The sequence below is a fragment of the Bombus affinis genome, chromosome 3, assembly GCF_024516045.1.
Source record: "Bombus affinis isolate iyBomAffi1 chromosome 3, iyBomAffi1.2, whole genome shotgun sequence".
Taxonomy (NCBI): Eukaryota; Metazoa; Arthropoda; class Insecta; order Hymenoptera; family Apidae; genus Bombus; species Bombus affinis.
Genome location: NC_066346.1, coordinates 966,616 through 980,056, shown reverse-complemented (window position 1 = coordinate 980,056; position 13,441 = coordinate 966,616). Strand labels below are relative to the sequence as shown.

General features: G+C 33.5%; 1 protein-coding gene and 1 long non-coding RNA gene across 2 annotated transcripts in view; one reads left to right on the top strand and one right to left on the bottom strand.

Moving 5' to 3' along the window:
• LOC126914958 (uncharacterized) overlaps positions 1-11,873 on the top strand; it is a 33,935-nt gene extending 22,062 nt beyond the window's left edge. Inside the window, exons 2-3 of the mRNA XM_050719269.1 lie at positions 9,044-9,254; positions 9,463-11,873. Of these exons, the coding sequence (XP_050575226.1) occupies positions 9,070-9,254; positions 9,463-11,665 (2,388 nt within the window). The 5' untranslated portion in view covers positions 9,044-9,069 and the 3' untranslated portion in view covers positions 11,666-11,873. The remainder of the gene's footprint in view (positions 1-9,043; positions 9,255-9,462) is intronic.
• On the bottom strand, positions 8,400-9,048 carry LOC126914962 (uncharacterized). The gene is made up of 3 exons (XR_007709975.1): positions 8,898-9,048; positions 8,668-8,787; positions 8,400-8,574 (listed from the first exon to the last, which is right to left on the bottom strand). It is a non-coding gene; the product is annotated as an uncharacterized LOC126914962 (long non-coding RNA).
• Positions 11,874-13,441: the final 1,568 nt, after the last annotated feature.

The following is a 13,441-nucleotide window of genomic DNA, read 5'->3' as shown; positions in this document are numbered from 1 at the left end:
ATCCAATGAAAGATACTTTTGGAACTATCAGAGCATAAACTTGATGTTACAGTATCACAGTCGAAGGTCAAAACTGAGAAAATCTGTTACGGAGAACGGTTAGAGGCAACGTGATATTTTTCTAACCTCATTTCATTATGTGTTCCCGACCTTTCTTACTTTTGTGATCACTGCAGGATACTTAAAACAGAAAGGGCACGGAAATATACTACAGTATCCCGTTTTAATAATATAAAGTTCACCTTGAGATCCCTTTAGCGACTAAAGCGTAGACCGGAGTTTAGTCTATCAATTAAACCGCCATTTTTCTTTATTTAATGACAGATAGATGCTTTTTAAATGTATTCACAGCATTCAAGATTTCTATCGTATTTATTTACCTATATATTTATCTACCTATTTACTTATTTTTTATTTATGTATTACACGCGATATTTGTCCGATAGGTTAGGATAACTTCCACGTATATACAGTAACAAACCGAACTATTACTACGTATCATCTTACGTATGTCGTGAAATTTGATTTAAATTTGTAAATAACACGACTGAAATATTCTTTTCGTTTCTTAATTTGCAATTCTTGTAGCTCAAACTATAATGCAATCAGCTATCTAAACGCTTAATGTCAATGAATTTTAGTATTAGTGTCTTACAAAGGATTACATAGTAAAGAATATTTTGTCATATGTTCGAATAATTTCAATGTGAGATAAGGTAGACAAGTAGAAAAAAAGAGATATGAGACGTTATATAATGAAATGGAAGTCAGCAAATCTTGTTTAATAATCTAGACTTTAGTCTTTGATAGAACAAGAAATGCAAAAGTTGTAACGATAGAGATTATGTAAGTTTTAAAAATATATAACGTGGTTTCCAACATTCTTATAAGTATGTATTCAAACATAGTGGATGTATCGAACTGGGACCATATACGTATATTCACCTATTCTGTATTAATTCTGACGTTCCATTACATTTTCTAATAGTATCTCCCTTAGCCTTTTACTTTTAGTTAGTTGGATTTATTTTATTGTATAATAATAATTGAACAAAGTGATTAAATGAACAACTATTAAACAAAATAGCAACATTTTTTGCGTAAAATAGAACTTAATCGGGTTAAAGGAGGAGGAAGAGAATAAATTGTAAGAAATAAACAATGAAAAATTAGTCTGTTTGATTTGGATCTTCGACGAATGTCCGATTGAATATTATGATTTTCATCTTTTTGTCTCGGGATAATTTAAGACTCTTTGCCATTGTGTCCAGTCATTCGAAGGAATTTCAAAGTACACAAGTTAATATTTGCGATTGTTAAACAGATGCAACAGGTATACATACTACAATCTATCGGTAACTTTCATAATCTTAATTAAAAGAAAGAATTCGAATTATGCAAAGATCGTCAAGACTATTAACACGTTTTTTTTTCTTATAACCAGGAAAGAGATATGATTTATGATGATAAAATTCACGCAATACCGACACTGGCTCGCTAATGTATTTGACCACTTGCTACAGAAACTTTTTATGCCCATATATTCTGCGTATTATACGAAACATTTAAAAATTTCATCAGCACTTTAACCCGACTATCGTGATTATTTTGGTCAAATTTAAAAGCTATGTGAGAATGCATGTAAAAATTACGAAATACCGACTTTGGTCTTGGCTGTTTCTTTTTGTAATTATCTCTTAATTCTAAGTTGTTATTATTTCTATCTTTCAATTTATATATCCTATCTTGTCTCTATATAGGGCATAAAACCTTTTGTAATACAGTTAATAGTTCAATTTACGAGTAAATATTTCCTTATCTATACACTCGCAATCATAAATCAATTTGACATTAAATTCCAAATTTTACTACGATAAATATAAATATTTATGACTGAACGATTCTTTCAACAAAGTCTAAGAAGAAACATAGTTCCTTGTTTATTTTTATTGGTCCTTAGTTCACACGTGTAGCCATAAAGTAATCTCGAGACTATCTGCAAGTCACGCTTAAGAGCACACGTGTCTTTAAATCTCTGCATACTCGCAAACTTCATCTGCATCGAAGAATATCATAGACTGTAATGAATTTAAATTAATCTTTTAATTATCTTTCTATTCTACGCTTAATTATCTTCTTATCGCATTCCATATACCTTTTTTTTCGTTTATTTGTCATACTTGAGATCTTGTAGAGTCGAACACGTATGATTGATCGAATAAAAAGAGTTCTATGCGATTATTAATTTCTAAATAAGTATTTGCCAGTATCGTCCGATATTTATATTTATTACGCGAATGAAGTAACTGAAAGAAATATACGATAAAATCAAGTACCAAAAATTCTGCGGTTCTATACACGTTAAGAGACAACGATGAATCTTTCAACAAAGATCTAATCGCTGCAAATTTTCACCGCAAGCGACAAATAATTAATCTTTAAATCTGATCCACCAACATATATTGCATATTTGTAATTCTCAAACGATCGTTAGTCAGATATTCTTGAATTGCCTTAAACGAACGTCCGTTATCTACTCATTGATCGCTAATAAGCACGCACGATGTCCGTATCTAATATAATTAGACTCGTGAATTTGAAAAGCTTCACGGGCAATTTCTTCATACCTTAAATATCATAAAACCAGGCTACATATCTGGAGACTATAAATATTTCGAAACTCGTTATTCACGGCCGCACGAAATACGTGACTTCGCATCGGTAAAATTCATTTGAGAATTCGTTTTATAACGAAAGAAGAGGTGCCACGGTTCCATAAAATTTGCGAGTGCTTGTTCGTTTGAGACGCGTGCGCATAAGCTGTAAGATTAGCGCCGGTAAATCACCCGTCACGATCGCTTTTATTACCGCTGCCGAGCAAAAGCTACAACCGTACCTCTAAATATAGCTGAAAAGCTGCAGCAGAGAGTCGAGGTTAAGCTTCGTTCACATTAGTCAAGATACTCGAGTTCGAGCCATTTAAATTTGAGTAACCTAATTTTGAAAGGCTATCCGATAGAAAGTAAAAAGGAAAGAGATTGTGTATGCGAGTGAATAACAAAATGCAAAGTGTATCGGTGATCGTGGCACGATCGACAAGGGATGTTTTTACGTGAATGTTATAAAGATGACCAATCGTTAAAATATTCAGTACGTATGTTTCACACTGTCGTTATATCGTTATTTCACACGGTCGAGTTCGTTACTGAAAAATTGAGTAATCAGTCGGTCGACTCAATTTACTAAGTTGCTTGAAACTTGGCCGATTAACTAAGCTGGTTTAGGTCGGTAGGATATCGATCAGTGGAAAATTGAAAATAACGTAACGTGTAACGTAACAGTCGAAGAAACCTTGGTTTCGTTTGAAAGCTCAAAAAGCATATTTTAAACCAAGTAAGATGACAGATTTTGCATTCGTAGAAAATTTGAAAATATATAAGAAATAATCTCAAGAATATATATAAAATATTCGAAATATAACACTCGCGTTATTTTATTTAGTGGATGATCCGCATTTCTATATTGGTTCCATCTCTTTGGTCGTGTTGATGAAAATAAAAATTTGCAAAAATATCCACAGCCTACTTATTACACAAATCTAGTGATTTAATTAGTGAGAGTAGAAACTTGAAAAACTATCATTTTCGTTAATACAATTTTACGTAATATTCGAGTAAAATGAATGACAATGAAATTTAGTACCCCATACAGGTGAGCGATTTTTGCCTGCGCGATATCGCCACAGCTATGTGTCTTCGTTTGTTTTCCCAATTTAAGAACACCGAGGATAGATATATTATAATCGCAGCGATATAGCGCGGATAAAAATCGCTCGTTCGCATCGGGCCTTAAATCGCTTGAATTCAGATAACTTGACCATTTTGAACGAAGCTTTAAGAAGCGTTTGAAACTCGTAGCGTAGATCGATGCGCATGCGCAACAACGAGCAACGCGGATTCGAAGCAGATGTCACACTAAACGTTAAACGTCGTTGACGACCGTTTTCAACGGTCTGTCACGCGAGCCAAAGAACGCTGCACGTGAATCGCGTGTGCGATACGAAATTGCTTCGTGCGACGATAATTTCCTCTGGTCAATCTCGCTACCGCTATACAGCGATAGAAGCAAGTTCAGCATATACCGTAGCATCCTGTCTAACGCGACGAGGAAATTGCTATCGGCCTCGCGATGACATAATTTGAAAAATAAGAATAGAAACGAAACGCTTCTTAAGGAAATACGCAATAACGTAAGAAACATTTTACAGTGACAAACATCGAACAGAAACTAAGATACGTTTCGCGACAGTCATGCAATTAGAATATATTCATTATTCCGTCTATTAATAAAACTAATCTCCGATCAAACTTATTATTGGATAAGACCATATACTTCTCATAATTATATACGAGGGTCGGCTAGAAGGTAATATCTATTTACGTATCGAAGCCATATAAAACGATGGAATGTACTTGTAGAAGGTCACCTAGCTTCACGCTTTCCTGTTTAAATAACTAGTATCGTTGTAGTTTCGTACGTAACGACGATGCGAATTGAAAATCCCGCTGACGACGAAACGCGGTCTGTCGCGCTTTCCCGCTTTTTCGATGCTTTGAAAACGCTCGTTCAAGAGGAACGCACCCACGAACTGCATCGGTTTACGGTAATAAGACTATGATCCAATCATTCGTAAAACTATGCGGGGATTCAATACTAAGGGTAAGGAGACTGTACGTAATCGTAAGCGTCCGGCCATTACAGAGAATAACGCAAACACATCGCTAATTATTAGGGGTTAAGGCGAATAGAAGATATCGAATTTAACCAATTCAAACATCCCGTTTGTTCGTACGACCAATTTAAAGGGACAAGGCATCGAGTACGATCAAAGACGCCGCTCGCTGTACCCCTACTGTTTGATATTGTAGCATGTTGGCATGTTCGCTATTCCAGCATTTCTTTGGACTTTGCCAGGCAACGGTATGTAACGCCGACTCTGTATACGTAGATACCTTGCGGACTGTGTCCGTAATACATACGTACGTCACAAGATGATGGAAAGGTGTAGGAAAATGAACAAATGACTGGTGGTAGACCGTAAAGAAAGAGCGAAATATCGTTAGTGGAAGTTATTCATTTTTCGAGATCTTTGATCTTAGGTATCTCGCAACATGCAAATAACCCGTAACTACTCATCGTTGAGTTATGATGTTTGGAACGTCGCGTCGGAAGCAGCGAAAAATAATCTTCCGTTACGCGTTCCAGCATATTTTCCCTGACAAATTGAGCAACTTTTGGTTTCTCCCTTTTTTTTTTTTAATAAACCAATTTCTTTTTTTTTTTTTTTTTTAAATAACCGAACGAAGTTGATAACTGAATTTTTGTAAGAAGCGTATTTGATTTGGTATTACTAATAACATGGTATTTTTAATCTTCTTTTAATAATCGATAATTGTAATTGAGCGAAAATCAAATTTTTGAAAATTGAAAATATTTATTTATTATCTAGGTGAATTTGAAAAATCGAAAGAAATCTCTCATAAATTATGCAAAACGATGCGACACTATCGGTAGTAGGGGCGAATATTTTGGTCCTGCAGCTTTCAAAATAATTTTTACAATAAAATTACCGTTGCAAAGGAGAGAAGGATGTCGCGAGTTTACTTCTTATCGGAAAAAGTTTCCATAGTCTATTTCTCTAGAGAAATCGTGGTTTCCGCTTCGAACCATAATTAAATTCCGTTCCTGCATATTTTTTATATTTAATTACTATCTTGTAATTGTAGTTGAAAGTTGATAAATACGGGAAATTATGATTTCTCAGGAAATGAACCATCCATATGTATTTTTAATGACAATTTAAAAAGTGTGGCATCTTTTGCACGTGTTTTTTTTTGTTTTTGATGGGAAAAGTAGTTTTATTTCAACCAAGTAACTCGTACAAGTTGCAAAAATAAAAAAATTGTTTCGCAGTGGCCTCGTATTTTTGCAATGCAATTTTTCAATCCTTGAGCGTAAAAAATTAAAAGCTGACTAATTTCTAGGATTTGTTATTCAAAGAAAGATGTTTTTTTTTTAGAACACAAATTGTTACAGCGGTTTTTTAATTTTATTGTTTTGTTAAATTTATCAAAGATTTTTGCAAGACGATCTTCGATTCTCAATCGTAGCAACAACTTTTCGTTTGAATTTTATCTTCATCAAAATTTGTATAAAATTCTATACATTTTTTCATAATTCTATACGTATTCATCCAATGGATTTTTAAATTCCGTATTACAGAAATAGACCTTATACCAAATTCAACTTAATTTAGTTTACAATTAACGTAAAAATTTCAAAGTGTGTTACCTTATATTACGGAAGTCAAATTTTTCGAAATATATTTAGTCGGACTTACACACGTAACTATTTCTCTATTAAGACTCGCTTCTCTGTAAATCTCGCAGTTAACGAGAGGGAATTGCAATAAGCGCGTAATAGCAACGAGAAAACTAGCAAGCCAATTACATATTTTAAAATGTGTTAAAAAACCTTGCCTATGACGTCAAGCGATATAGACGTTGCTTCAACCGTGTATATTTATTTTTACTGCCAAAACATAAGACGTTTTAACCTTTCTTTTGTTTGTTGCATTTCGAGCAAGCTGTTTGCCGATATGTTAATGCATTTTGCGAGCAAAATACTAAAGTCACCCTGCATCTGCGTCACGAGCAGCGATTCATTCTCACAACTTGCTGTCGATAGGTGAACATCCATGTTTTTTTCTAGAAATAAATATGATCCCTGTTCTGTTGCAGTTTTCGACCTTTTTTTTTATACCTCGATCTCGCCTCAGTTTAACTTTTTCGAGGCTAACCGGTGTATAAAAGATAGATTTCAAAGTAACTTTTACCATAATTTGTCCGACGTAGTTGAGACGTCGTTCGAGACGTATATTGGGATGTACGGTTCCACGATAAATAAAATAATCCACGATAATCCATATATTCTTATCTTAAAACCGGTATCATTGGAGACCATAACACCTTAGCATCATCGAATTACTTGATTCTGTAATTTTTAATTTCCTTGAATTTTATTATTAATCTCTATCACGGAAAAGATAGATCTTAAATTTCAATAATCTAACTTCGTTCAAGTTACTTTTTATTCATTATATTCAACTTAGAGTTACAGTTATTATTGTTGCTATTATTATTAATTATACCTTTTCACATGGACATCTACATTTCTGGTATCTTTAATTACCGCTTTTTAACTTTATCGAATGATCGTATAATTGCTATGACGATAAATAATGCAAGATTTACATCATATGGTAATTACATATCATATATCCTAGAAAAAACTCTATAAATGATACAGAATTTTACTTAAACTTATCGTTCAATATAATTTACTAATGAATTACCGCGTAATTTACCCCCAAGATCTTAATTCATTCTCCGAAAATTGTGAAACTTCTATATACTATGTATACGTGTGTATACGTTGTATTTTTTGTTTATAGGTGTATTTGTAGATTTACGACGCAACGATATAATTATTGGTTTTCATTGAAAATGGAATATTTTGAATAATAAAAAACTAAATACAGTCAAGTTTGTAGCTAGCTAATGAAATAATTAGCGTTACGAAGAATTAACGGAAACATTAATTTTTCTCGGTAATTTAATTTGATCGCGTCTGTTCGTTACGTTATATCTTTTATTTTTATCGCGCCTTTGTTCGAATTGCTTATATTTATATAAAATTTCTTTCTCATAATGACGTGTCTAACCATCAACCATAGACAATGAAAGTTCACGCTTCTTAGTTCCAGACAAAGGAATCGCAAAAAGCGCAGCGCTTTTTGCCATTAAAATTCTCATTTTCAAGCGTGTAACAAGATATCTATGAATCACCACGTGTCGAATTTCCGAGTGTCAGAGATTAAGAGAAACTTAACGCGAGATCAGAACACCGAATGATAAATACCATAGATAAAGATTACGCATAATATATTTTAGCGCGTTGTAGATAATTTGTGGTGTTTCGAAAAACATTTATAAAGTATCGCACGAGTAAATAAAGAGTTCTATCGACCTAACAGATATTTATGGTAACTATCGGTATCTCGTCCACCTGACCGATTTCGATAATTTTTTAATACGTTGTAGAAATTAACATCTTAGACAACTTTTTCTTATACGTGTAACCAGCGCTCGACCTTAGTTTCTGAGATATTCGCAAAAAACCGTCGGTACCGCTACAGCGAATTCTACATATATATATGTCTAGTAAATAATCTATGGTAGGTGTTTGAATACATGCGTGAGTCACTGTAGATATTCGGTGGAGTTTCCAAAACATAAACAAGGTTTGCATTTACTGCAAAAGCAGAAATCAAGCACGAGTTTGGACGATTGGTTTCTTTATTAAACCTGTTGATCTATACGGGTAACAGTCTGTTTAACTTCTCTCATAAACGTCTGGTAGATTATTCAAACATTTTAAAATGATCGAAGTCACAGTGTATTTCGAACGAAAATAACTGCATCTCGAGTACTGATAGCTGAACGAGGAGAACGGCTGGAACAATGAATAAGAACTGGAATTGAATGAACTGGCGAAATAGGGCAATTTTTCTTGAAATTATGGCGCGTAATCTCTCAATATACATACATATTGCGGCACAGTGTTACCATCAGAGTATATTTAGACTTAACGGATTTTCCCGTATGCGCATTCTGTGAAAATATCCATGCAACGCACCAGTAGACTGTACCTTGTGCTCGATCATTCCTATGTTTCAAATATGTATAACGATAAATATATATTATTACATTTACAATAATAAACAATTTACAGGGTAATTTTCAAAAATCAAAGACCGAAACAAAAATTTTTATTACCTAGGTTCCATCTTCTTAATCATGTTCATAACAATGTGAATTTACATAAATATCCGCTATATTTATTAATAACATAGAATAATGAAACTTTACGAAACTCGTTTGTAAAATCATTTATGAATTTCGTTTCTTTCTTATCGTTTCAGAATTGCGTCACATTTATTATACATGAATGGTTGGAGATTCGCCAGACATCGTCGGAGAAGGATCGATTTCAGATCTAGGAGATCTAGAGGGATGGTGGAATAATCATGCGATAGTAGTCTGGAGTTTCGCCCTTTTTGGCTGTTTCTTACTCAATTTCATACTTCTACTGGCATTCCTCGTACGTCCGTCGCTACGGACCATTTCCAACAGGTTATTCTTCATTTTATTATCATACTAATGTAACAGAACCATGTTATAGTATATTGTAATACCATATTATTAGACTCCAGATAATCATGCAAAAAGAAAAACACATATTTCTTAATTACACCATATCACGTCAAGAACCATATAAAAACAGAATTGGATGTATTACAATATTATTACGTGACAAGAAACACATTGTTTCTGTTTGCAGGTTTGTCATGAACCTAACCGTGTCAAACCTGTTGGTCTGTGCCATCATGAACCCCCTACTAATAATGGACGCTATTTCAACATCTTCCAACTCCTCCATACTCGACTCTGCATCTGTATTGAATATTTGTTCAATATCAGAGGGCGCAATGGCAGTAGTAACAACATCTTCGGTCTTCTCAGTCTTGCTAATCGCTGTGGATCAATACTTTGCCGTGATGGATCCTCTACGTTACCGTGCTCGTGTGGACAAACTGAAATGCGGGATTCTAATCCTCTCCACCTGGATGATCTCCATAGTTTTCGGCTTTCTCGCTTTTTTCAACTCAAATCCTCAAAGTCTTTGGCTTTTCTGCATCTCCAAAGAACAAAATTCCTTAAATTTCTCCACAGAATCAACTCTCACAGTATTGGAGAACAAAACCAACAACAACGAGCTCAATATTAGTGCAATTCCTGAAATAGTAGAAACTATTAGTTTCAATGACAGCATAGATCTCATAGAGAATACTACTGTGATCTTTGATACGCTTATAGACGATACAATCACTTATGGCTTTATCTATGCCATTATTTATACCATATTTGCTTATTTCATCCCATTCATTGCCGTCTGCTGGATCTATGTCACTATTTACGTAGCTGCACATAGAAATTCAGAAAGAGCTAGAAGAAGTGGCTCTAGGCCTATATTATCTTCAGCAAGCTTTACCGAGGAGCACAATGGTCCTTTGAGGATCCAGCGTCTTCAGGCGGATACTATAGAGGATATTAGAAAGTTACCTAAGATATCAAGTTTGTCTTCGATCGACGAGACCAGCGAGACTATGCAACCCACTGGTCAGTTGTCTAGAAGGCGATCCTTTTCTTCTTCTATAGATATGGATGCATCTTCTCCACCTGAAGAAACGGAGGATAAAAAGCCTTCTAGAATTGTTTTTACGGTTGGCCCACAGAGAGTCGAAGTCTCTCAATCTGCAAATGAAGAAAACTATATTAATGATAATTTAAGCAATTGTAATTCAGTAATGGAGAAAGATACTAGGGAGAGTAAGTGTCAGGATTTGCAGAAGCAAGATTTGCAAACTTCGGGATACGAAGAGACGAAAGAATCGTCTAGAGATCTAAAAGAGCACACACAGGTGAATAATTGGATCTCAAAAAGTTTTATTGACGAGAGCAGTGATTCTGAAGAAGAAACTCGTTTTGACTGCTTCGATAAAAAATTCTCACCTCTCTGTAACTATTCTTCGAATTTATTCCAAGAATCACTACAAGTTTCTGTCTCTGAAATTATCAAAGAAGAAAATAATGAAGTCAAACAGAACGATATTAACAACGATCGAAAAGAAGAACATTTGGTACAAGTAGAAGTCGAGTTGGAGAACCAAATATTGAGTCAAGGAGACTCTGAATTATCAGTGAATCTTTCAGAAACGAGGCCCAATCGTAGGTTATCACCATCCTTGAATAAAGACGCTTCTCTATCTCACACATATGAAAATAGTAACAAGACTGAAAAGACTAACGGTAGCAGCGTTACAGAATCGTCCTCGTGTTTGCTAACACCAATAGTGACGATAACCCCAGCGCCAAGCAAGAACGACAACCTGCATCGTGTTTCGAGCGTGAGGAGCACCTCGAGCTACATACACTCTCTAAAGGACAGGATAAGCAATGGTTCTATATTTAGGCACAGAGAGGAGACGAGGGCGGCGCGAATAAGTGCTCTGGTGATCGTGATGGGTCTGATCTGCTGGTCGCCGTACGTGATATTACTGGTAATGAAGAATCTACCTCGATCCACTGACCAACATTTGCCCCATAAATACGACATGTTGGCCTCCAGCCTCTTGGTCTTGGCCGCGTATATCAGCCCACTGTTGTTCGGCTATAGATCAAAAAGAGTGAAACGAGAGTTAAGAAGGTTCTTCTGCTTCAGGAGAGAATTATCTTATAAGAACAATAGAAGCTTAATGGCTAAAAAGGTGTTGAGGAGGAGACACAGTAGTAATCTCAGTCACTTTGAGATGGATCATAAGTATAATATATTCAGTTGCATGTATGGGAAGAATCGATGGCCCAAGGAGAAGGTTCAATTTGTCCAAGTACCAGACACAGCGCTGGCTGTGGAAACTTGCAGGAGTAGCTTCTCTAGTGGAGCCAGTACTCAGATCTCCAGCACCTCGACGGAGGAATGTTGAGATCCACGATGTTCCTGACTTAATCATGTTCATAGGCTTCATTTTATGTCGGAGATGGTTTTTGTGGAGTACTTAATGCGCAGTTAATTGTGTGCAGGTGTTTCAGTTGGTTTTAGATGAGATGTTGATAAGTTTTGAGTGAACAAGTAGAATTGGTTATATCGAGTGATTTGAACAGTCAAGTGATTTAGAGAAATAGAGTCACAAATATTTTAATAATAATAATAGGTTGGAAGAGAAAGAAATCTTTAACTACAGATTGTTCATCTCTGGAAAAAGCTTGAGTTTTTATCTAGTTTCTACAATTTGATAGAGAATTTTAAAAACTTAAAAATATATATGTCACTAAAAGTAATAACTATATTAAATTTTAATAGTATAGAGATTAAGTTCTCAAGTAAGAGTCTGTAATTAAGGATTGATCTTGAAGGAAATTGAGATGTATAGAGATTTTATTTCAAGACGGATATCTGTTTAGTTTTTTTTTTAAATAAACAATGTTCTGTCTATCTATATCCAATTTTAATACTTTGAAAGAAACTCTCTTCATAGAAAGAAATCATACTCACATTGAAAAATGATTGATTTAATTGAACATTATAATAATAATGTGATAATGATAGAACAGTGGTTGTTGATATACTGTACAGAAATAACTTCAATTTTTAAACAAAATATAAACTGCAGTCATTACAATCATTTGACTCAAAACTATAAAAATATATTATCTAAAAAAATATAAAAATTATAAAAATATATATTCAATACTCTTTGCTGTAAATGAAGTTTGAACAAGGTAATGGTTAAAGTCTACAATTTATTACAAGAAAGAAAGAAAAACTGCATTCATGCTTTGATCCTCAGAAAATATTTTTCTAAAAGAAAGATAGTAAAATAAATGTTATTTTACTTATAATAATAAATATCTTCTTAGACGTATTTAACTCTTCAGAAAAATTTTAAATAACTAACTTTATGTAATATAAAAAATCTCTTACTTTTTTTTTTAGAGAGAATATTTTCCTTCAATGAAAAGTAAAATTAAATGTAAAATGATTTAAATTCAGATCTATGCAAATGGCCAAATAATAGAGAAATGTTTTTAACATTGTATCTACTTACCAAATCTTTATAAAAGTAACATATGCTTGTAATTTCCCTATGTGCTAACTATAAATAACTGTAAATTATTTCTGTACATAAACCATAAAAGTTTAGTAAAATAATTATAAGTTATTTTGTAAGAGAATTATAAGTGAAAACAAAAGAAGTGTATTATTCTATTGAGAAAGGGAAATTAAATTATACAGTCTTCGTATAGATGTAAACAATATCAATAAACATTTCTTTCGAAATTAAAAAAATAGCTGGTAACAGGAATATTAGGATGGAGTATCTACAAATGATTATAGATTATGCACAATTAGTATTTAGAGGAATCAATGTGAAAATTCAGCAAATGAAACCAATAAGTATACATAAGTACACATTAAAACAATTAAGCATGGAAATGATATACAATCAGTTACAAAATTCTTGGTATGCTTTATAAAAAGATTAGTTTTTATTAAAATAAGACATCTTCGTCACATTCTTATTTATGATAGAATTTTATTGGAATAAAAATACTTCATTAAATTAATAAAAACAAAATATATTTAATATATCTTAATAATATATTAGATTTAAAAATGATACTATATTAAATATACATCTTTGTTATTAGGGCTTGTGAGAACTTTTGTGACTGATTGTACTTTTCTAAAAGTGAAATGT